We start from the raw sequence: 22,304 nt of genomic DNA, 5'->3' as shown, positions 1-22,304 counted from the left end.
CCTCCCCTAAAAAATTAGCCCAAACCAACCAATTTACTCTTCAGACATGTAACATAGATTGTAAATAGTATTAAAAAAGTGGAATTTATTTACTTATTGTACTACCTTTAATGGTAGCTCCTTTAAAGACAACAAAGCCACAACATGCTGGTCTGTTTAGTGAAGAAAAAAAAATAAGTGGTGGCTACAGTGCTTAAAGGGAAGGCAATGAATTGCTCAATGCTACACCGACAGCTTGCCACAAAATAGCAGCAATTGCCCTTCTCCAAATAGCCCCAGTTAGACAGCAACCGTGCTTGATGCAGAAGTAAAGATTAAGGGTCTGGTACATACATGGGTTATGCTGGTAAATAAGGAATGCCTTCACTGGGAGTTAGACTGCTGGGAGATGGGACGAGCACAGAACTGCATCCTCTGGCCACCATATGCAGAGAGGAATCTCAGTATGGGGATAAAATAGTAACTAGAAGATGTTTTCTAACCAGGAGCTTCAGTCTGTCCTACAGTGCTTGCAAAGGACATCTAAGCTCTTCTTATCCCTTCTTTCTATACCTCTTCCCATGGCAAGTCCCAAAACATGATACTCTGTACTCTGCTGAACCCTTCAGCTCTAAATGATAACTTCCATACAATTTCTCTATCACTGCTCTGGAAGGTCTTTATGGCTATCGGCTATTTCTCACCAAGCTGCATTTGCTTTCTTCTACAAATCCTGTCAAATGCTAATGACAGCAAAATCCCCCTTCCTCTCCAGCTGCTCCCAAAAAGCCTTTTAGAGTTCTAGTTTATAGAGATCACATGTGTGGGCCTTGGAGTGGAAGAGGGCTGGAAACGGCAATTGACTGTTTCTCTCGACACAGAAGATAAGCCTCTGCTAGGGCTGTAATTAATTGACATGACTTTTACTAACAGGTCTTATGGCACAAAGTTATATCCAGCTCTTCCCACATAGCTATTCCCACCCACTGCATTTACTAACCAGAAATCCTTCTAAATGTTATCTAGTAGCATGAATTAAGCAGTTGTGTTTTGCGGATCATGTTCCTTAGCTTGCTCTTTCATTTCCTCTTATTCAACATTATGACATTATGTTCCTCTTCTTATGTGCTTTTCCTCTCCACAAAGCTCTTTAAACAGCTGCAAAGGGGGAGGGACCACTATGCTTATGAAAACTCCACTTTGCAGAATGCTTCTGCCAGGTCCTACTGTCTGTCTCTTTCCAGGGATTTAATACCTCCAAGATTCAGGTTTGCTTTTACATCTCTTCCTTGTGCAACCCTGACAACGGAGCCTACTGCCAGCTGTCTTAATTGAAGAACAGTAATCCACCTCTTCTTATTGCCATGAGGAATACATACACCCTCTTTCTCTTTGTAGTGGGCTCCTATTATTTTAACGGTAAGTGATCTTTTCTTTCAGATACAGTTTGCAGAACAGTGTTAGCTTTCAGGGCTAGGAGATAGGATGGTGATATAAGCTCTCAAACCATTTGTAACTAGCACCTCAGTAGGCTGTAGACTTTACAAAGATGCATGAAATTGATTGTTTTAGTGTTGTTTCTGGCTTATTCGGTATCAGCAAATCCACTACGATGCATATGGACAGGCAGTAAGTTGGACATAAAATGACAGAGCAGTAGGAGATGACATTGACAACCAGTAAAGAATGTTCCTTCTGATGCTCCCAGGATAATCCGTGACAGGAAAAGCAGGTATTGCATTTAGAGTGAAAAAAGAAAAAATGAACCAAGATATGAAGCATAAATGAGAGATCTCACCCCTCTGTACAATTACTGACTCGAGTTTGTGTATTTGCAAACTTCTTATTTCCTAATTGTTTGATTCATATATCATTAATGTTTAAATTCAATTGGAATACATAAATATATATTTAAAAATGTAAACATACATTAAGAACATTTTCTTTAGCCCATCAGGATTTCTTGCCTATGTTTTAGCCAACACGCACAGCTCACCAGCAGCCCACAATAGTGCATTTACCTTGAGAGCATCTTCCCACGGAGAGACTCCACTGAAGTGTTCGGAGTGAAACTGGCTGAAAGTGAACTGGGACAAAAATCAAATTTTCTTATATGTACCTAGTCAACCTGCAGCTTTGTTTCTTCTGTTACTGAAAGGCAACTTCAGAAAACATCTGCTTAGTAACAACTGCAGGGTGAGGGCCTACTTTAGATTACACATTTTTGAATCCATCAGTGTTTCCTTTTTATTTGTATTAATTGCAGCACAGAAGTTAAAATAGCCTTTAAAATACAGTAAATTCACTATTACTTCCTTAGGAACAACAAGCATTCCAAAGTAGTGTGCATTGTCTTAAGACGCCATATAAATCTTTTTATTCAGGAGTACACTGAGAAGTAACAACATCACTAAGTAATTTCAGAGAAGATAATAGGATTGTCTTATTGCTGCATCCTTCTTGCTCTTTCCTAATTATAGATGGGAATTTGGTATGTCACTGTTGTCAACCTAAGTCATTTGCAAGAGAGGAAAGACCAAAATGACAATAGGTTGTGCAATATATTATTTCTAAACTATTATTAGTTCAACAGTTATTAAAATAACTGGTCAGGGAAATGGGGGAAGCATATCTTATGTTAAATTCTACAATTTAGACAGTGATAACAGTGCACTTGCCTGTATTTGTTGACACTGCTCCTTATTCTGTTGTGTGGAAATCATGCCAATGTATTTGTCACTACACTGAAAATAAGCAATACAGCACAGGCTGAGTGGTTATTTCATTTTTTATATTTAACTTAGACCGTGTAAAAAGGAAAGTTTGCACAGAGTAGTGAATCAAGCCTGGTTTTGTTTCTTCTACTGTGAAATTGAAAGCATCCTAAAGTAATTTGTTTTTAACAGCAATGCCCCTACACAAAGAATACAAACTTATTGCAGAATCTGTGCTGCAAGTTATGGGGTAATTTGCTTTCCTTGTCACGGAGGAGATGTGTAGCATGTTCAGTGAAGCTACGAAAATTTCCCTAGCTCAGGATCCATCCCAATGTGTCTCCCCTATTACTGCTTTCAGTACATAAATACACTTTAACCCCAAATTAGGGCTGCTTCATCATTATTGTTAAAATCATTTCTCTAAAAGCAGCGTTTTGCTCTCTGCAGCATTTGTAGTGATTACTGCTATTTGGAGAAAAAGAGTTTGTGAGGGGAAAAAGTGCACTTGCATTTCTTCCAACTCTGAGGAGAAAAACAGGAGTTTTCAAATGCGCAACCACTGACATCATGAAATGCATGTAAGGTCAAACTTGAACGCCTGGCAATTTTGTTTTCATTAGGTGCCATCTGGTTACTATAAGATTGGTAATGGAAAGTAGATTATAAAAATTATTCAAGAGCCACTCATTTTTACACTTCATTTACAGGCAGATTAGACCTGGCAACCTTTAAGGCAGGGCACTGCTGACATCTAGTGGCATGTGATACAGGCAGCTGAGTGAGGTAGAATAGCCCCTCTGACCTTAATTTTTGATGATTAGGTTCTTTAAAGGTTGGGATGGGGTGGCAATTTAGTTAATAATTCTTCGTTATAGGAACCCCTTCCCTAAGAACAGAGAATAGTATCTCTAAGGGGTTCATTATTCAACAGGCTGTTTTTATAATTAAGTCATGGCAGTCATTCAGCTGCATAAAGTTTATTGACATAGTACTTGGAAATCTGAGCTGTTCTCATCAGACACAGACACAGTTGTGATTTGCAGGCCAGATGATCATGACTTCCCAAATCAGGTTCCAGAGAACAAGCAGTGATTACTGTAACTTCAGAATTAGGTTTCTGTAAATATTCTGCAGTTTTCACTTTTCTCACTGCTTAGGCAAACACTCCATACACTAGAATAATTACAGAAAGATGGGAACACAGTGAAAACATATTTAACAATTCAGACAAGAATTCACTCTCTTTGCTAGCAACATTCAGCAACCACTATACGAAACAAACCAAATGGCAATTTATTGATATTTGAATTATAGCAGACAGCTTATGTCACTTATATATGCAACAGCAGCACAAATATTTGTTTAAAAAATTAAAAATAAATAAACAAAAATAACTAATCAAGATTATCTCTTTAGCTACCACCAGGCTTTTCAGCTATCCCTGTAAACACAAAACAATCCATTCCTGGAACAAAGCCCCATTTTCTACACAGTATAAACTTTAGCTTCATCTTAATTGCAATACAAGAAAAAAAAAAAAAAAAGAATCTGGAGCTTAGCAAGGATCAACATAGCTCTAGCCTGATAAGCCTTTGATTAGGCAGGCTTACATTGGGGATGAATATAACATTAAAATATCCCATGGTACTACGGTTTTCATAATGACTTGTGCAGGAGTACAAAGCAAGTGTGAATCACAAAATAAACCAACCCAACAAACACAGATGTTTTCCCAAATGGCTTGGGATGTACTTGAGAAGCCTATTCTAGAGGACACTGTTAGAGTTAAGGACGTGTGACAAAATCTGTGCTACCGATGACGTAGCACATACCCCTTCCATGAGAATTAAAGCATGCCTGCTGTTTATCTCATCTTTTCCCCACAGCTTGAGTAAAAGCTGTTCTTAGATATGAAAGATCTGTTTGATGAAATTTTCTTCCATGTCTCCCCACTTTCGTACTGGGTCAGAAACAAGTTCTTACGGTATTTTTATATCTGAGTGTAATTCAAAATTACCAAGTTTCAAGAGAGATTTGTTCCTTCTAGCAACTTACAGCCCAGTTCACATGCAAGCAAATACATTGTAGATACACGGTTTTAATTTCTGCAATTTCTGGGGTTGTTAGGTGCCCTTTCCTACTGAAGAATCATGCTATTCACTGGACTAGAATCTGTTTTTATTAACGCCTGTGTCCATCACTGTCAGGTGTATCACCTGATCATAGAGCAGAATCTCTCTGACCATAGAGCAGAATCTCTCTCCTGCAAAGGGACAATACTGCTGGCAGGTTGTTACCAGGACCTTCGTCATCAGTATTACCACATGGTCAACACTGGTTTGAAAAGTCCACTACCATGCCATAAGAAAGCAAACACGAGAACATGGGACCCAGTCACCTCCGGAGCTGTGCCATAAGCCATCCTGCTCCATGGGGAATGTTCAGGCTTGTTTGGCAGCAGCCTGCAGATACTGTATTTTGCAGTTACTGGACTCCAGCTTTAGCTGTCTAAGATTTAAAGCGTTTGCACTAGTCCATAAATCAGGTTTGGTTTTACACATAAAGTAAGGCTTATATTAGTGCCTCTGGTTTTCATATAAAATTATTCTGAAACAGAAACATCACTGGCTACCAAAGAGCTTCCAATCCTCAAAAATACCCTATGACTCCTGCAGCTCATCCTCTGGTTTTCCCTACGCAGATCAGAGTCTTCCTATTTATACCTGTGCCTGCAACTCTTTCCTTGTCTCCTGTGACAGTGAAAAGTCACACCCAGACTCCCTCCATTTAGATCTTTGAAACATTCTTCCTGTGTTATTGAAAAGGTGGGTTTCCTCCTAGTTTTTGAATGCATTTCCAAAAGTACCTAACAAACTGAGCTTTGCATTTTACTGTGGGGAAAAAAAATAATAATAATAATTAAAAAAAGGCCCTGAATTATCTGCTTTTGATCTATGCTCTGTGAAAGATGGTTGGCTTCAGCAGAAGAGATACTGGTGCAAGCACCATATCCTTTTGCTCCTGCAAAACGATGGTCTTTAGAAAATCAAAAGCCGTCATTACTTCATGAAGATGATCCAATGCACAGGTATTCCGTGATGTCTATACCATGCCACTTGGTGTCCCTTCCGTAACCGTTATGTGATGTTTTACAGGAAGCACCGCAGCAGATGCTGAAGAAAAGCTAATGAACCACCTACTGAGTCCTGACAGGTACAATAAGTTAATTCGCCCAGCTGTCAACTCGTCCCAGTTGGTATCTATAGAACTGCAGGTTTCCTTGGCACAGCTCATCAGTGTGGTAAGCTCCAATTAAGCTACGCCTTTTAGTTCATTACTATGTACACAGCACTCTAAGTAAAAGCTAGATTGGTGTTACTCTGTCCCCACTATCTCCTACTTTGGATAACACGTAGTAGGCAGAGCCCATATGTGCAATTTGCAGGTTTTATTTCAGAATGCAGCTACAACAATCTATGCCTAGGGGCAGCAGCCAGATCTTCATCCAGTACAATCCCACTGATCAAAAATCAACATCTTTCTCTGGATACAGTAAGGCTGCAGGAAGTTACACCAGGTCAGGATCTTTCCTGGGCTGTACACATAATGTCACTGCTTGCCATTACTCCTTGGGCTATCACTGCCCTCCCTGACAAAGCATTCCCTTTCCAGATTTCTTGTAGGCCCCCTTTGGTACTGAAAGACTGCTATAAGGTCTTCTGGTAGAAACTCCTACTAGTTGCATGAAGATGAACCTCCTAGATAAGAGCTTACAAGGCAAACCTTACATAAACCTTACACAAATTCTTTTAGAGCTTTTTAACGGCCAAAGTTTGCCTCCTGTTTCAAATCAGATCCACAGGGGAAAAAAAAAATCAGCTTGCAGAGGAGAAATTGTTCCCAAGGAGTGGCATTCACACCAGTCCCAACTGTCCTTGTTAAAGCCTCTTGGAGCTACCTGCTTGGGGGGTTACTATCCATTATCAGTCTGTGCACAAAGCCGGGCATCTACCAGCAGAGAACTGCCTGTTTTGAAATACACCACGCAAAATCATTCTGTACAGTTGGAGATATCCTTGAAAGCCCAGAAAGAATAAATCTTATTACTGCAATAAAATGGAACATTTCAGAGGACAGCTTTTCTCTGTCTCTTCCCCTGCAGAATGAACGGGAGCAGATCATGACTACAAATGTCTGGCTGAACCAGGTAACAAAACCCACAGAGGCATGCTCTTGCAAACCACAAACACCACTGCTTTCACTACATCACAGTGATGGTTTTGCTTATGCTGGTCTGGATACTCCCATCATTAATGTATAATTCTTCTCCTAGGAGTGGATTGATTATCGTTTGGCTTGGAAGCCTTCTGACTATGAAGGAATAAATACGCTGAGAATACCTGCAAAACACATCTGGCTGCCAGACATTGTGCTTTACAATAAGTAAGTAAAACATCCCTAATTTATACAGACAGTGAACAACATGTTAACCACGTACTGAGAAAAAAGCATCAGAACCAATGATGTAGGTCTGACAAAAGCCTGAAACTAAATGGTAGACCTTTTAGCCAGTATCAAGTACATCTGAGTGAGGCACTGGCCTTAAAGATCATTTCAGAAAAATCGGGGCTCTAGGCAGAGAGATTCTAGCAGACCTAGGGCAAGTCTGCAGCATGAGTTGTTACAACACCAGAAGATCGATGAGAAGGCTCACAACTGAGACGCAAGTCTTTATCAGATTAGACTACTTGGAAAGAATGAATTTTAAGTACAAGCACAGCTGCACACTGACCAGGTTTCAACAAAGACATCTGGAATTCTGTCAGACATCTTAGGCACTGTGCTACATTTTTATCTCCTACTTCTTCTCTGCTTCCACCACAGACCCCAGGACATAAATCTGCTTCAAGCTCACAGACAACAGAACTCCATGAGTTAATATTGACTTTCAAAACCAGATTATATTCAATTTTCATAAAGCATTCAAAAGTCAATTATAAGAATACATAACAAATCTGTCAATATTTGACCCCACTGCCTCATGGTACTAAGAAAATAAAACCTTGGGGCTAGAACATAGTTCGATTTTTCTTTCAGACAAACAACTGCTGTTTGTTGTTTTTTTTAAAAAAAGTCCCTAGCAAAGCTTTGAAGTAGATAATATCAAGTTTTTTTTTGGAAAAGAAACAAACAGACAAAAAACACAATAACCAAAACTTGTAATACACTTTCATGGTACTTTGAAAACCAATGAATTCATGAATGCAGGCTGGTTTACTAACATGTACAGATGGGAAACCTAGGAAGTTTATATATAACTGAATTAAGTCCCTGGAATCCTACTACTGGAAATCAGATTTGAGAAATATTTAAATACTAAAAACTATTGTATTAGTCACAAAAAAATTCAGCTAGTGGATTAGGATGTACTCTGCCTTGTCAGATCTTGTTCTGCTAAATTGTGTCCCTGCCCCCTGGCGTCTTTCTTCCTTATTCCCCAAATAGTATCATTTAGTGGTTTGTAAGGAGGGCAAGGAACATTTTTTAACAGCTTCCTAAAACAAGCCTTTAGCCACACCATATTTTCTGTTTGTTTGTTTTTACATCAATACAAAGCTTGAAATTAAAGTTTTAGGTAAAGACCGATCCCTCTGTAACTATCTTCTGCTGGAGCAGTGTTTTGTAGGCAGTAGTCAGTCCATGGCGGTCCTAACAAGGAAAACAGACGAGCATTCCTGCACCACAAAGCTCTGCCCAAAGGCAGGCTGCACAGAGGGCTGTGGAGGACACTGAGACAGCACCAGCAGCTTGGCCTCAGTCTCAGAGCTCAGGTAGGGGCAGCAAGCAAAAGCACCTGCATATTCTCAGCCCAGAAGCCTATGCAGTATTATGGCTGGACAGTAAATCTAACTCAGAGAAACAGAGACGTGAGAGACAAGATACGATTTCTTTACTAAAAATACATACATATATATATATATACACACTCATTGACTGGCAACCAGCTAAAGACCCTTACACTGTAGCCTCTCACTTCTGCACTTAGTTGTTTCACTGCCTACATGAATTAGCTGCAAGGGTCTCTCAGCAGTGCAAGGCTCGAGGACATCTTTGCATTGCCAAGTGTAACCAATCTGGAGAGCAGCTATACATGTGCCAAGCCTTGGATGCTTGCAGCAATTTTTTGCTCAGAAAAATCAACACTAGCACTGAAATAGCTCTATTTTTATGACTTTGTCATCAGACAGGTCATTCACTAGACTTTCTTATTAACTCCCAAGGAGCAGATTTCCCATTGGAGTAAAAGGGTGCTATTTAATCACAGTCAGTTGAACTTCCTTTGCTTACACTTTGAATTTGGTATTTTAGTTTTGCAGATAACATTGTCTCTAAATTGTATGCGCTTCTTTAGAAATGTAGCTGTTTATGCAAAAGGAAATGGGATGTATCTAGTCCAAACTCACTTTTGCAGCCTAACAAGTGTCTAACCCAGTTTTAATAACAGCAATTGAGTTTCCTCTTCCGTCAATAGTCACTAAAAGTTCCTCCTCCCTATTGTTACAATTTCCTTGGGTAGCAGGACTGGCTGAGTTTGAAAGGCGTTGCATAGCGTGCTTGAAAAGATGCAGTGAATACACTAAGAAACACTAGATTTCAAGGAAAGTTCTCAAAATTGATCACATTTCTGCCTCAGGATACTTCATAGGATAAACAATCCCATGTTGTTTGCCCAGAAACACTGGAAAAGAAACCGTACTGACTACTGACTGATAATGATCCTCTCCCTGAATTAAAGGACCCATCATAACCCAGGAGACTCTCCTGGTGGAAGTTCAGCATTTGGAGGAGATACAAAGCCAAGATCATTTGTGGGCATTAAGAACCCTGTGGCTTGTCTGGCCTGGTTTTGTAATATGTAAGCATTAACTGGAGAAGCCGATCAATTATAAACTATATAATTACATTTCCTCTGCCTGCACTCTCCCTGCATTTCTAACTAGCAGTACACATCCTTATTTCCTTGTCTAAGTCATTTAGAAGTGTTGCTTGTGCTCTTAGCAGTGGCTGTGTTCCAGACCAAAGGTACCTCTGTTTTCTTGCTGGATGATCTCATTTTTACTTAGCCTTCGAAGATGTAGTAAGCCCTAAGTACTGTAAAAAATATTTAAAAGTACTTCCAGTTCTTTGGACAAAATGGACATGCAAATTTATTATTTAATAACCATTTTATGAAAATAATTTTCTGTAAGCATTGGACAAAATACCAGTTCTCTTACTGGGAGAAATGCATACATTAATCTCCCTAACAAATTATAGCTGCCTACAACATAGATTTCAAAACTGAAATCTTCCTAAGCTTTAATTCTAGCAATAACTGAGGCCCACAAAACAAAGAAAGCAAGTTTTTCTGTTTTGAACTGTTTTTCCTTTTAATGTTTGCTGGTCTTCTCTCCTTTTTCTTTTCCCTTGTTTCATTAGTGCCGATGGCACATACGAAGTTTCACTGTACACAAATGTAATCGTACAGAATAACGGAAGCATTCGCTGGTTGCCTCCAGCCATTTACAAGAGTGCCTGCAAGATCGAGGTTAAGCATTTCCCATTTGATCAACAAAACTGCACCTTAAAGTTCCGGTCTTGGACATATGATCATACAGAAATTGATATGGTACTAAAAACTTCCATGGCAAGCATGGACGACTTCACACCCAGTGGAGAATGGGACATTGTAGCACTCCCAGGAAGAAGGACTGTAAATCCTTTGGATCCCAATTACGTCGATGTGACATATGACTTCATTATTAAAAGGAAACCTCTTTTCTACACCATCAATCTTATCATTCCCTGTGTGCTGATTACTTCCTTAGCCATCCTGGTATTCTACTTGCCTTCAGACTGTGGTGAAAAAATGACCTTATGCATATCTGTGTTGCTTGCCTTGACTGTGTTCTTACTGCTTATCTCCAAAATTGTCCCTCCAACATCTCTGGATGTTCCGCTGATCGGGAAGTATCTCATGTTTACAATGGTACTAGTGACCTTCTCAATAGTTACCAGTGTCTGCGTACTCAATGTCCACCACAGATCTCCAAGTACTCACACTATGCCTCCTTGGGTAAAGCTGGTTTTCCTTGAAAGACTCCCAGCCTATCTGTTCATGAAGCGTCCAGAAAATAATTCTGCTCGGCAAAAGCTGTGCAACTGCAAAAAGACGAGAGCAGAGAACCTTTCCATGGACCAAGCCGTCTTGTACAAGAACTCTACTTACTTTCTGAACACAGCTTCTGCCAAAAAATATGATATGAAAATCACTGAGACTCTTGACAATGTCAGCAACCATCAAGATTTCAGGTTAAGAACAGGCATGAAATTTTCTCCTGAAGTCCAAGAAGCAATTGATGGAGTCAGTTTTATAGCAGAGCACATGAAAAGTGATGACAACGACCAAAGTGTAAGTAAAAATGAGAAATCATCCTGGTCTTTCCAAACTTCATCCCCTGTCCTCTGTAACATGCTGTTCTTCAGGAAGGAGATTTGAATTCCCTAGCTACCTTAAAAGATTTTAGAGATTCTAGCCGTAAGTTAGCAGAGGAAATAACGTTTGCCATTAAAAAAAACTTAATGAATAATAATTTGGTAAAGCAAATGCTTTCCTAGAAGGTAAATTGGATGTTTCTAAAAACAAACAAAAAAAAAACAGAATGGTGGTTACCCACTAAATCATGAAACATCCTCAAAAAAGCTGCATTGTGACATTCAAGTAACGTCTGGCATGGGGAAAAAAAATACTGAGTTCCAGGTCTGGGAGAATGCCATTTAAGAATATTTTTCCCCAATGTATTCAGAAAGACTTTAGCATCATCAGCCCATGTTAACCAGAAACAACGTACCTGCAGCTCATGCTTTAATTTACCTAAGTGGGCATAGAAGAAGGATTTAGTAAAACTGGGAAAACAACTTGCAGACACCTTCTTTGTCTGAAGATCTCTGTCCATAACGGAGCAAGACATTATGTTGCTCTGTTATGGCAAATACAGCGGGTAGAATGAAGACCCTAATGCCAGCAGAGATGTTACTTCTTCATTTGAGTTAAGCGACACTTGTTACCAGCTATGAGAAGTACAGGCTTCAAGACAAGTTTAAGCAGTGTTGCTGGTGGCCTGTTCACATGCCCTGCTCATGTGTAACTAGCTAGCACACTGAAGCTGATATAAATACACTGCACATAATGCTTGGAAAAACTCGAGTGGTTCAGATTTGTTTAGACCACCATTAGGAAAAACTGTCAGGCATCCTCTCAGTGACCCCGCGCAGTCCCAGCTCCCACTCAGACTCTAGGTTCTCTATTCCTGCTGCGCTCTGCCTCCTTCAGCCCAGCAGACTAAATAACGTTATAGTCTGGCTTCTGATATTGCAGAAGTCCCTTGAGGAACATGCTGCTGAGTAGTTCATGTTTTCTATTAACTGCAATTACTGTCAATATAAATAAAGAAGATCAGAAGTTAATGTTAGACATGAGCCTATACATATTGGAACTGACTGAACAGGAGCACGCTTTACAGACCAGGAAAAAAAAATATTCAAATAGCTCAGAAACTCATGCAAGAGTACGTTGCATATTAAAGGATGTACAGAGCCTCCACTTGAGACTAAGAACAATTTCCGAGGGTATTTCATGCATTAAAAATGAACTGAATGCTTTTTACACAGGGTCTTCTGATATTACATATCACTGTTTTCTGGATTCATAAACTTAATTTCTGCTATCTTCCTTCATTACCACGCTCTGATAACAGCCGCTCATGTACTTTCCCTATAGCCTCTTTTCAGAAGTGCACAATTCCCATTAGCAGCAGTGGAAGTTAGAAGGGTGCGCTGAAAGAAATCTATATAATGTTCTAATGTAAGACGTGAGATAATTGACGAGCATGGTAAAGTCACTGAGGTGATGATGTCCCACATGTAACTAGAATCAATGACAGAGGAGATGCAAATGAAGATTGGTATATTCATCCTTTATGACAATAGCCTCAAAGTCACTTCAGGTTGGGAACAGAAACTAAGGCTCATGTTGTGTTTCAACATGCAAGGCCAAAGGGATTTTAATAAAAACACAGTACTAATACACATTAAAACCCCTGATTAAGAAGACTGCTGATAAGAGAAGAACTCAGAAGCTAACCTTGTTTAACAGCATTAAATACTGTTTGTATTTGTCCACTGAGATTAATAGCATCTGCAAACTAAAATGAAAGAAAAAAAAATCCTTAATTGGATTGTAGTGTGGGTCCTTCCGGACTGACACCAGGCACTGACGCACCGAAGACATCTTAGATAAATTTACAGTATTTTTCTCCACTGCTCAGAATGGTTGTAGGAGAAGTCTGAAGTGATTTTATTCCCTGAACCTTGAGATTTATTTCCTTTGGTTTTCATAATCAAAGAGGAAAAGCGAAAGAATATGACAAATTGCTAATACCTTTAATTGGCTTTTTTTTTCCAGGTCATTGAAGATTGGAAGTATGTTGCCATGGTAGTGGACAGGCTGTTTCTCTGGATATTTGTCCTTGTTTGTGTCCTGGGGACTGTTGGATTATTTCTGCAGCCACTTTTTCAAAACCACATTGCTGCCGTGAACCCTTAGTTGTCATTTAGAACTGTCAATGCCTACATAGATGCTGGTTCTCTTTTTGCTCTGTTTCCCCTCTGTTAAATCCAGACTGATGTCAGCTGAGTTGCTCTCACATCAGATTTATGGTAGGGATGTGGAAAGTAGAACTTGACTTGCTAGATCATTGTGATAGGAAAAAATCCAAAAACATTTATTTTTTTCCAACAATTTCAGTACTTCTGGTGGTATCTTGGCCCTTTTTTCAATTGTTTGACGTCTGAACATTACAGAGAAAGCTGTTTACTGTACAATATGCCAGCTTGGCTCACAAAGATTATTTATTAAAAGGTATTTTATATACATTGCTTCAGGAAAGCCATTTTCTTTCCTTAGAATGCTGCACTTTCCATATTTCAAAGAAGGTATTTAGTTCTTTCAAATGCATCAAAACTATTTGTGTCTGATTTATAAAGAGCTCAACAGGTGGAATCATTGTTTAGCTGCTTTGAGTGTGATATTTAAGACAACTGAGAAACAGAGCCATACCTCTGAGGTAACCACTAACAGGTTTCTCACCTTGCCATCTCTGCTACTAGATCAATCAGCAGAGGCCAAATTAACATATCATTAACAAACATATTCTCTGTTCAATGATGAAATATAAATAAAATGTAAATTTTCTCCTTTATATAGATTTAGTCCTGAAATGTTCCTGCAAGTTTAACAGCTCGTGTAAGTGGGGTTTACATATGCTTTCACGAATCTAAAGGCTGAAGGAAAGTCCAGGAAAGCATTTAAAGGACAAAACCGTGAAAGGTGGCTGGAACGAGGCTAGGCACCTGAGAACAAACAGACCTGTGCATTTTGCTGAGGAGATGTTAATGCAGGTTTAAATACCACCCTCAACAAGTTAAGCCTTCAGCAAAGGGCAGATCAGGGCCTCAGACTCCCACCACAGGACAATCTCACCAAACTTTGTCTCAGCCAGCTCATATCCTCCACAAAGAGAAGTGGGCCACTGATTCAAGCTAAACCAACCTCAGCTTTTGCTAGGGATGCTGTCAGGACACAGAACAATTTTACCACCACTGATAGGTACAACTAGTGACTGGTGAACAAACTCTTCAAACCTACCAGTTCTTGTGAAAGGGACCTGAGGCTGACCTGTCCCAGGGGAGGATTAGCAGACACTTAAACGTGTATTATTCAGCAAGCTGCCGGTGAAGACACCTCTGGTTTATTTGCCCTCATCAGAACTAAGCGACGTCCCTACCTAGATCACCGTTCCCTAGCAGCTACAGACAACTACACGTTTCAACATGCCAAACCAGTCACACAGAAGCCTTTCCAACTGTTCAGAGATACTCCAGGACCTTTGCTGACCACTGCGTTCGCTCCTAGCCCTCGTGCTGAACACTCCCAGCACTGCTGCCAGTCCTGCCCCCTACTGCAGCCCCACAGCCACTACCTGCAACTGGAGTGCTTGAAGGGGTGGCCTTCCCCAGGGGCCTGAGCACTGCAACTCAGCAGCTTAAGAAAGATGCACTGAAAAAGCAGCAGAAGTGGGGTGGGGAAGGCTCCGTGAGCAGCAGCATCATCTCCCCTAGGCCGCAGGCTAGAAGAAGGAATGGCTGTAACACTGTCATCCTCCCTTCCAGTCCACTTAAGCTGTGTCCTCAAGCTATGCCCTGAAGGACAGGGCAGGAGGGTGAAGGAGGCCTGTGGGATGGCCCTATTAGTGCTGGTGTGCCCTGTGACCACAGGAGGTGCCTCATCCTCCTCTCCCAGAGGGTGCCAATGCTCTGGTCCCTTCCCCCCCACACCCCCCCAAAAAATTAACTGTTCCAGGAATTTCCCATGGTGCCTGGTGGGTGGTGTAGAGTTGGAAGGGATCAAACCTTCCTCCATGTCTTCTTAAATGTCTTCTCCCTCTTAAACCCGAATAGCAGACCTATGTGGCTGCAGGCAACTGTGAGACCGCTCACAGCAGTGAGATGAGATGGAGCACAGGCAGCCCCAAGGGAGAAGAGGGGAGCCTGTGCCCTGCAGGGAGGCACTCCCCCGTGTTAGGTTATACTCCAGGAGCTGCCGTGGCACAGAACACCACAAGCACATGTGCGCACACTGTCACAGCTGCTACACAGCCTTTTGTGCTTACACAGAAGCCAGAGGGAAGCCAGAGCAGCTGCTGGTGCTGCACAGTGTAAAGGTGAAGCCCCTTTAAATCCCACAACAGCCCTGAACAGCTGATCTGGAAGGGGCAGCACAGACTTGAACACTGTCTCCAATCACTGCACCTGCCTGCAGGGCAGGAGGGAGAGGGACTCACCCATCCAAGGAAGCAAGGCTGCAGCTAGCGGTCCTCGGCCCATCAGTAGGCAGATGCTGAGAGCAGAGACCCCTCTGCACTCCTTCCCTCCCCCCCGCCCCAACAGCACTCTGGCTCTGTCTGGTTCTCACAGCCTCCATCAGTCTCCTACCAATAATTAGGCTCTCACCTCATCCACCCCACACTGCCTGAACACACCTGAACGAGGCCCCCAGTGCTCCTGTCTCACTTAGTCTGATCCTAGGAGCAGCAGCGACGGGTAACGCTTGGCTCTGTAACCGCAGCCTTCAGCTCCATTACCCCTGGCACAGCCGAGAGCTTCTGAAAGGATCGGGCAGCTCAGCTAGCAGCCACCACAGAGCTCAGGCAAATCAGGCCTTGACTTGACAAACCCAGAAAGGGCTTTCAGAAGGCACACCCCTGGCCCCGGGAAGATCCCTTTAGGGCTTGAGCTCCTCGCTCAGGATATGGTGGGCTCTGGGGCTTTCCAGGTACCATGGCCGCCTTACTCCTTTTTAATCACGAGTAAAGCAATGTGCTTTTCTCAAGTTACGTTCTCAGAAACCACTTCGGCATTTTTGTCAAGTTTTCAGAAGTAATTCCATCCATAGCAACCTTCAGAATGGAAAATTTCACCCAAATTGCTAAAATTTCACAAAATTTCGACCTCTTAAAACTGTGGTTTCAAGTTGGTAAATGCTATTTTTGCCTAACTCTCAGCAGCACTGCCTACGTGAGACATAAACCATCCCACTTGTCCAAGAATCACAGGGTTTTCCATCTTGATTTCTTGACAAAATTTCAAAAGCAGAAATTTTCCAGAGAAATTGAAACATTAAAAATGTATTCTTGCAGGATAATATGAATATGATAAGGTCCCAGTTCATCAAACAAAATAAACTTTAACATTCCCACTTTTCAAGGTTTTTACAGCAATACGTTTCATTAAAAAAAGGAAGAATGTGGTCATTCAAAACATATTTTCCGCTAAAACTGTTTCAATTAAAGTGCACAACCAGCTATTGCTTCTCTTCTAGTGAAGAAAAGGCTCTGATGGTGCCACCTCCGCTCCCTAGTACAATGTGAGGGTATTCTTTTCCTCATCACCTGAGTTGATCAAGATTTGGTCTTAACAAATCTTAACAAAAAGGAAGCCATTTCAAAGTAGCATGCTCATTAACAAGCAAAGGCTACAAAGTTTGTTACTGCAGATATTCTTGGGGGAATGAGCTTTCCCCTGTCCATACAAATTCTTTTATGTACTTCTGCAATGCAGTCATGGTGACGTGTTCTTATCGTATCACTCTCCCTGGCCAGAAAAATAATCCTACCTCAAATCTGAGCTGTTTTCATCAGGAGCTTCATCACATAATGTTAGAGATAAAACATCTACGCATACAAACACAGCTGGAAATTTCAGCAACTAGGCAAATTAAGCTAAAGTACCTGTACCTCTGGATACAGTGGCTCTTCACTGCCTCTGCAGACCAGCCATTTCCAAACTCTTCAGCTTTAGATACAGAATTTTGGGGAACACAGGCTAGGATCTGATCTCTGAAGCTTTAGCTCATTTCTAGTTAGGACTCAATCAAACAAAAATCCCAGTTATAATGCTGCTCTTTCATGGAAACCAAGAAGGCAGAAAGGGAAAACAGCTAGTCTCAATGTCCTGGCAAGGCAAGAAAATGTGTTCACAAAGGGTTAAGCTGCAAGACCAAATGGCTGAGTTCTCTGGAAAAAAATAATAAAATCAAATGGACAGTAAAGCCTATTTCCTCCAAGCTAATAGAATTACAGAAATTATCATGAGAGCATGTGTCTGGGGATGGAGTGAATGATGCTCTGAGAGATAGAGGAAACTGGATAAACAAGCTCTGTGCCAAGAGCAGCTGAACCCAGCCTGATGCTCATTCTCTCAGCACTGCCTCTTAAACACAGCGCCAAATGGGGCTGTCATTTATCCTTCCCTAACAACAGGGAGAGAAGCACCCACCAGGGGCTGCCTCCCATCCCATACCACTTCCCTCTCACCACTGCCCACAACCAGATGAAATCCCGCTGGTCTCCCTCCTCTCTCCACACACATTGCCCAGATGAGTCCAGCAAGTTCTGTGTGCATGAGCCTTGCGCCACCTGGCCATGCCAGGGGGAGGCAAAAAGCGATACACAAGTTAACGAAGAAGCTGATGGGCACCTGGGTAATGAGCCACTTTGCAAACCATGATTTTGGCTGAAGAGGAAACAAACCAAACACTGATGGCTCTGAAAGGCTGATATGGGATGATCCCTAGCAGTAAGCCTTTCCCAGGCAAGAGGAAAAAGGCAATCCCTTATACCTCAACTTCAGCTACATGTTCCTACTGAAAGGCCTATATTCAAAAAAACATGCCAAGAAAAAAAAAAAAAAAAAAAAAAAAAAAACTATATTCCCACTTCTCTCTCTTGACTAGTGCAATATTCTCTCCCCTGAAGATTTTTTACTATAAAAACTCTGCTAAAAAGATCTGGCGGGAGCTTCAGTTGTTTTTATTTGTTTTGGGTCATTTTGGTTTTGATTTTTTAATTCAGGAAGAAAATCCATGACAATAGGAAAAGATTGAATCTATTTCCTCTGCAGTGAAAATTTACAAGCCTCCAGGATCTCTTCTAGACAGGGTTATGGTTTGAGAGTGATCTTCACCAGAACTTCAAATACAGTGTCCCATTCTCCCCCATCTCCTTTCCCTTGAACAATAGCAACAGGGTTCGTGGGATCAGGTTGGGATCCGACGCTCTTATTCCCCTTTCCAAATTCCACCTTTATAACCCATTAAAGCAGGGATGGTCCACCAACAGTTATTCTCATGTGCTTTGGTTAAGTTTGGCCTCCAGCTCAACCCCCTGGCTCTTGCCAGACCCTGGCTGCTGTGTGTATCACTCTGGCCTTAGATTCTGGGAAGTTATGCTTGTGCTGGATTACCCCTGGGAACAGCAACATCCTTCTTATACTGTGAAGAACCAGGCTACAGTCAAGCACCTAGTGCTACCACTTGCAAGGATGAGACACGGTCAGGAAAAAAACTCAACGTTAAAAGCATAATTGGAAATTCAGGTCTCATGATCTCAGTTCACTGCTAAATCAGGTGTCCCTAATGCCGATATCCATTACTGCACAATTCAATTATAAGATTTTCATTAACTAAACTTCTCCTAGTAGCTGGGCATGAGAATTTTTTAAAGAAAAATCCTCTATAGCAGCTGACAGGAAAAATCTTCAGCCTCGTCAGAGTACCAGGTTTGTTTACACACCAGTTTATGGACTCTTGCCTATTAATCTTGCCAGGACACCGCTCTTTGCCTACAATAATATCTATTCTGTCTGCAATTTACTTGCTGTTTTCAATGCTCTGACAGTCTGGGTAGCTGGAAAGGGGGCAGCACAGCAAGTCTAATGGGAGCTCACTGCGCAGAACTGTGCTCAGGGTCCTGCCGTCTGCTGCTTCCAGGCATTTCACGCATCGGAGGAGCGGAGCTGCCCGTACTTCCTATGCTCATAGAATCCTGGCAGCTCAGCTCATCTTCAGCAGCCTCTGTCGACAGACAGTAATTCGTAACACCATGGAGAGCATACACACTCTCCTTCTAACCGCTGCTCTTTGCATTCTCTCTAAAGGTGAGTGATCCTTAATTTGTTTTTTCTTTGTTGGTAAAGGGGGGACTAAAGAGGTGAGCAGAAGATGGCTTTGGTGCCAATTATTTTAAGAAATATTGAAGCTTATTGCAAACCAATGAAAGAAACATACAGAATCCTACCCCAGCTTTTTGTTACATAGTGGTTTGTTTTTTTTTTAATTCCTTCTTGTGAAGTCGTTAAGTAGTTCTGAATCAAGATGCCAAACAAGACATACAGAGCCATTTTAACATTAAGAAGTGAGTGCACCATACATGTAAAGATTTGGTTTGATGTATTGTAGAGCACTGAAAGACTAGAAGAAAGAAACAACACTAAAAAGCATTAAATACGTGCTGCAAACAGCGTGCATTGTATCTGCAGATATAGAAAGCACAGAAGCATTTACATTAAAAAGAAAAAAATATTAATACACGTATTCTCTAGATAAAGCAGGTGCTAGATTAATCAGATCAGTGGTGACACAAAAAGTCTGGCAATTTGGGTTTGACTATAATAAAGTGTAGTTACAATCTCGCTTTAACATGATTCATCTAGAAGATTGAGTATTTCTTCCAGGAAGTCTCAGTCTAAGAGATGAGATATCAAAAAATAATTAGGGTAAGGCTAGCAGTTTAAAAGTATCAAAGAAGTGTGTTCATTTTTTAATTAGCAAGTTGGCTTAAGTAATTTCACTAATCTGAAAATAAAGTTGTCTTTGAAGTTTTCACTGAGTACAGATTGACATGAGGGGATCCTTTTGTCTGAGGGAGAGAAAAGCTCTTACAAAGATCATCTGCTAACAGATCAGCCACCTGCAGATACTTCTGCTTCCCGTGTCTTTATCCCCTTGAAAAACACTAGTCTGGAGAAAAATATATTAAGTGTCTTTGCAAATATCTGTAGATTTGTATTTCTACTCCAGAGGAACTGTTGAGTTTGTTCAACAGACTTAAGGTCTGTGTCCTTGCCAAATTCACAGTGACAGCCAAAAAATACAAAAATAGTAGTTTTTTATTATTATATTTATTTATTTACATTAGGTTGGAGTACTAGAAAATGTGCTGTCCAGAAGTGACTTTAAAAAAGGAAAGGGCACTGACTTTTGAACAGCGTCCAGTTGCCAGGATGCTCGTTGTCTAGCTAGACCTGGGAATAACAACGTAGTTTGAAACACGGGCTCTCACACCTACCTCACTGTAAACAGCTGAAGGAGCCTGTTGTTCAATGATTCTGGCTTACAGCTTTCCCATCAGCCACAAGGCACCATGAGCAGCAGTATCAGCAGCAAAACGTAGAAAAGGAGTATACTGCAAATAAACATTACTTAGAAGAACCAATTGGCAATTACCACATTTCATTGTATGCACTGAGCAACGCTGGTTAATCAATTTTTAATCCTTATTTGCATATTTCAACAAGCACCCTGCTATCATTACTATTATCACACCGACATGACTGGGGCAAGAAAACAGAAAGTTACACTTCATTGGGAATCTTTTGCAAACCCACCAGCTGCTCCCACACTGCCCAGTCTGTGCGGCTGTGCTCTCCCCTTCCTCAGCTCCGCACCTCTGCAGCTCCCACAGGCCTGGGGGCCTAGGCCTGTGGGGGAAACACGGTTTTGCACCTCGAACACCTCAGTAACCCCTTCAAACTATCTTTGGAGCGCATTTGGGGAGATGCATGTGAGAAAAGCCTGTCGCGGGTGGACGCCAGTGCCCACCGGGGGCGGCGGGGCTGCCGGCCGGGTCTCCCCCGGGCCGTGAGGGGAGCGGGCCCCAGCCCCCTGCCCGCTCACCGCGCCTTCACCCCACAGGCTGCGGCGGCTCCGAGGCGGAGCACCGGCTGTACGCGGCCCTCTTCAAGAACTACAACCAGTTCGTGCGGCCCGTGAAGAACGTCTCGGACCCCGTCATCATCCAGTTCGAGGTGTCCATGTCCCAGCTGGTGAAGGTGGTGAGTACGCGCCCCCCCGGCGCGCCCGCGGGCCAGGGGAGGGCCGGCGCCGTTCCCGACGCAGCTCTGTTTTACAGGACGAAGTCAACCAAATAATGGAAACCAACCTGTGGCTCAAGCACGTAAGTAGGGCTCACCGCCCTCACCACAGCGCGGCGGGACTCCCCGCTCCCGCCGGGGCCACCTCAGCGCTCCCGGGCTCCCCCTCAGGGGAACACCGCAGCCCCCGAGAGGAATCGAAGGGAGAGAGACGAGGCCCGCCCCAGCACGCGGGGACCCGGCCGCAGCCGCTCCCCTCAGCCCCGGGGCCGGGCCGGGCGCGTTACCGCCCCCCTGCGGCTCGCGGGGCGCTTCAGCACCTCCGCCAGCAGCCGCGGCCCCCGGCTCGCGGAGCCCCGGGGCGCTTCTGGCCCCTCCTGCCTCCTAGTGACCGGCCGCACAGCTCGCTGCTAGCCCTGCTGCCCTCCTCTGCCACCAGCTCTGGCTGCCACAACGTGTACACGCGGGGCCTACCGCGGGAAGCAGCTGTTTAACTCAGGGTCAGTTGCCAGCTGCAGCCTCAACCCTCCTACACTTAATGCACCTCAAAATATATTTTTTTCCCTCAGGAATCCGCAAAATAGTGTATTGGTGGATAGGAAAATGTACAGAGGAAACACCTCGGCATGGAGGTCCCTCACCTGGCCACGCTGTGCTGTTTAGCCACCACAAAAGTGACAACAAAGCAAAATATCACCTTCACTTACAAGGAACTTTATAGGTTGAAAATGCAAATAATTACTGTTGTAAATAACAGCTTAATAATCAACTTAATATCTAGCTTCAGCTTAATATTCAAATTGGTTAAAGTAGGGCTTAACGAGCACTAATGAACAAGACTGTTACTTAGCTGAATGATGCCACCTGCAGCTTTTCCCAGCCCACCTGCTGTAGGGGGTCCTTCATTCAATGCTCTTGTCTAGAAATGGAGCTACTTAACTATTCGTTTTCACTGTTTAACAGTGGACCTGGCTAGTGTTAGGTTAGAGGTTGGACTCGATGATCTTGAGGTCTCTTCCA

At 42.4% G+C, this 22,304-nt stretch overlaps 2 protein-coding genes across 3 annotated transcripts in view; both read left to right on the top strand.

Annotated features, from left to right (window-relative positions):
• The first annotated feature begins 1,065 nt into the window (after window positions 1–1,065).
• On the top strand, window positions 1,066–13,996 carry CHRNB4 (cholinergic receptor nicotinic beta 4 subunit). The gene is made up of 6 exons (XM_035335607.1): window positions 1,066–1,398; window positions 5,852–5,997; window positions 6,859–6,903; window positions 7,030–7,139; window positions 10,176–11,148; window positions 13,201–13,996. The coding sequence occupies exons 1-6, from the start codon at window positions 1,344–1,346 to the stop codon at window positions 13,339–13,341; spliced, it is 1,470 nt and encodes a 489-aa protein (XP_035191498.1). The 5' UTR covers window positions 1,066–1,343; the 3' UTR covers window positions 13,342–13,996.
• A 4,640-nt stretch (window positions 13,997–18,636) lies between these two features.
• The window catches only part of CHRNA3 (cholinergic receptor nicotinic alpha 3 subunit), an 8,742-nt gene continuing 5,074 nt past the window's right edge, over window positions 18,637–22,304 (top strand). Inside the window, exons 1-4 of one of the 2 annotated variants that reach the window (XM_035335606.1) lie at window positions 18,637–18,911; window positions 19,031–19,289; window positions 21,106–21,245; window positions 21,323–21,367. In XM_035335606.1, coding sequence (XP_035191497.1) covers window positions 19,235–19,289; window positions 21,106–21,245; window positions 21,323–21,367 — 240 coding nt within the window. In that variant the 5' untranslated portion in view covers window positions 18,637–18,911; window positions 19,031–19,234. Of the gene's footprint in view, window positions 19,290–21,105; window positions 21,246–21,322; window positions 21,368–22,304 lie in introns of both variants that reach the window. The other variant, XM_035335604.1, reaches the window with a different exon arrangement.

The sequence above is a fragment of the Oxyura jamaicensis genome, chromosome 10 (assembly GCF_011077185.1).
Source record: "Oxyura jamaicensis isolate SHBP4307 breed ruddy duck chromosome 10, BPBGC_Ojam_1.0, whole genome shotgun sequence".
NCBI lineage: Eukaryota > Metazoa > Chordata > Aves > Anseriformes > Anatidae > Oxyura > Oxyura jamaicensis.
The sequence above is the reverse complement of the archived record's forward strand: the minus strand, read 5'-3'. Positions and strand labels throughout refer to the sequence as shown.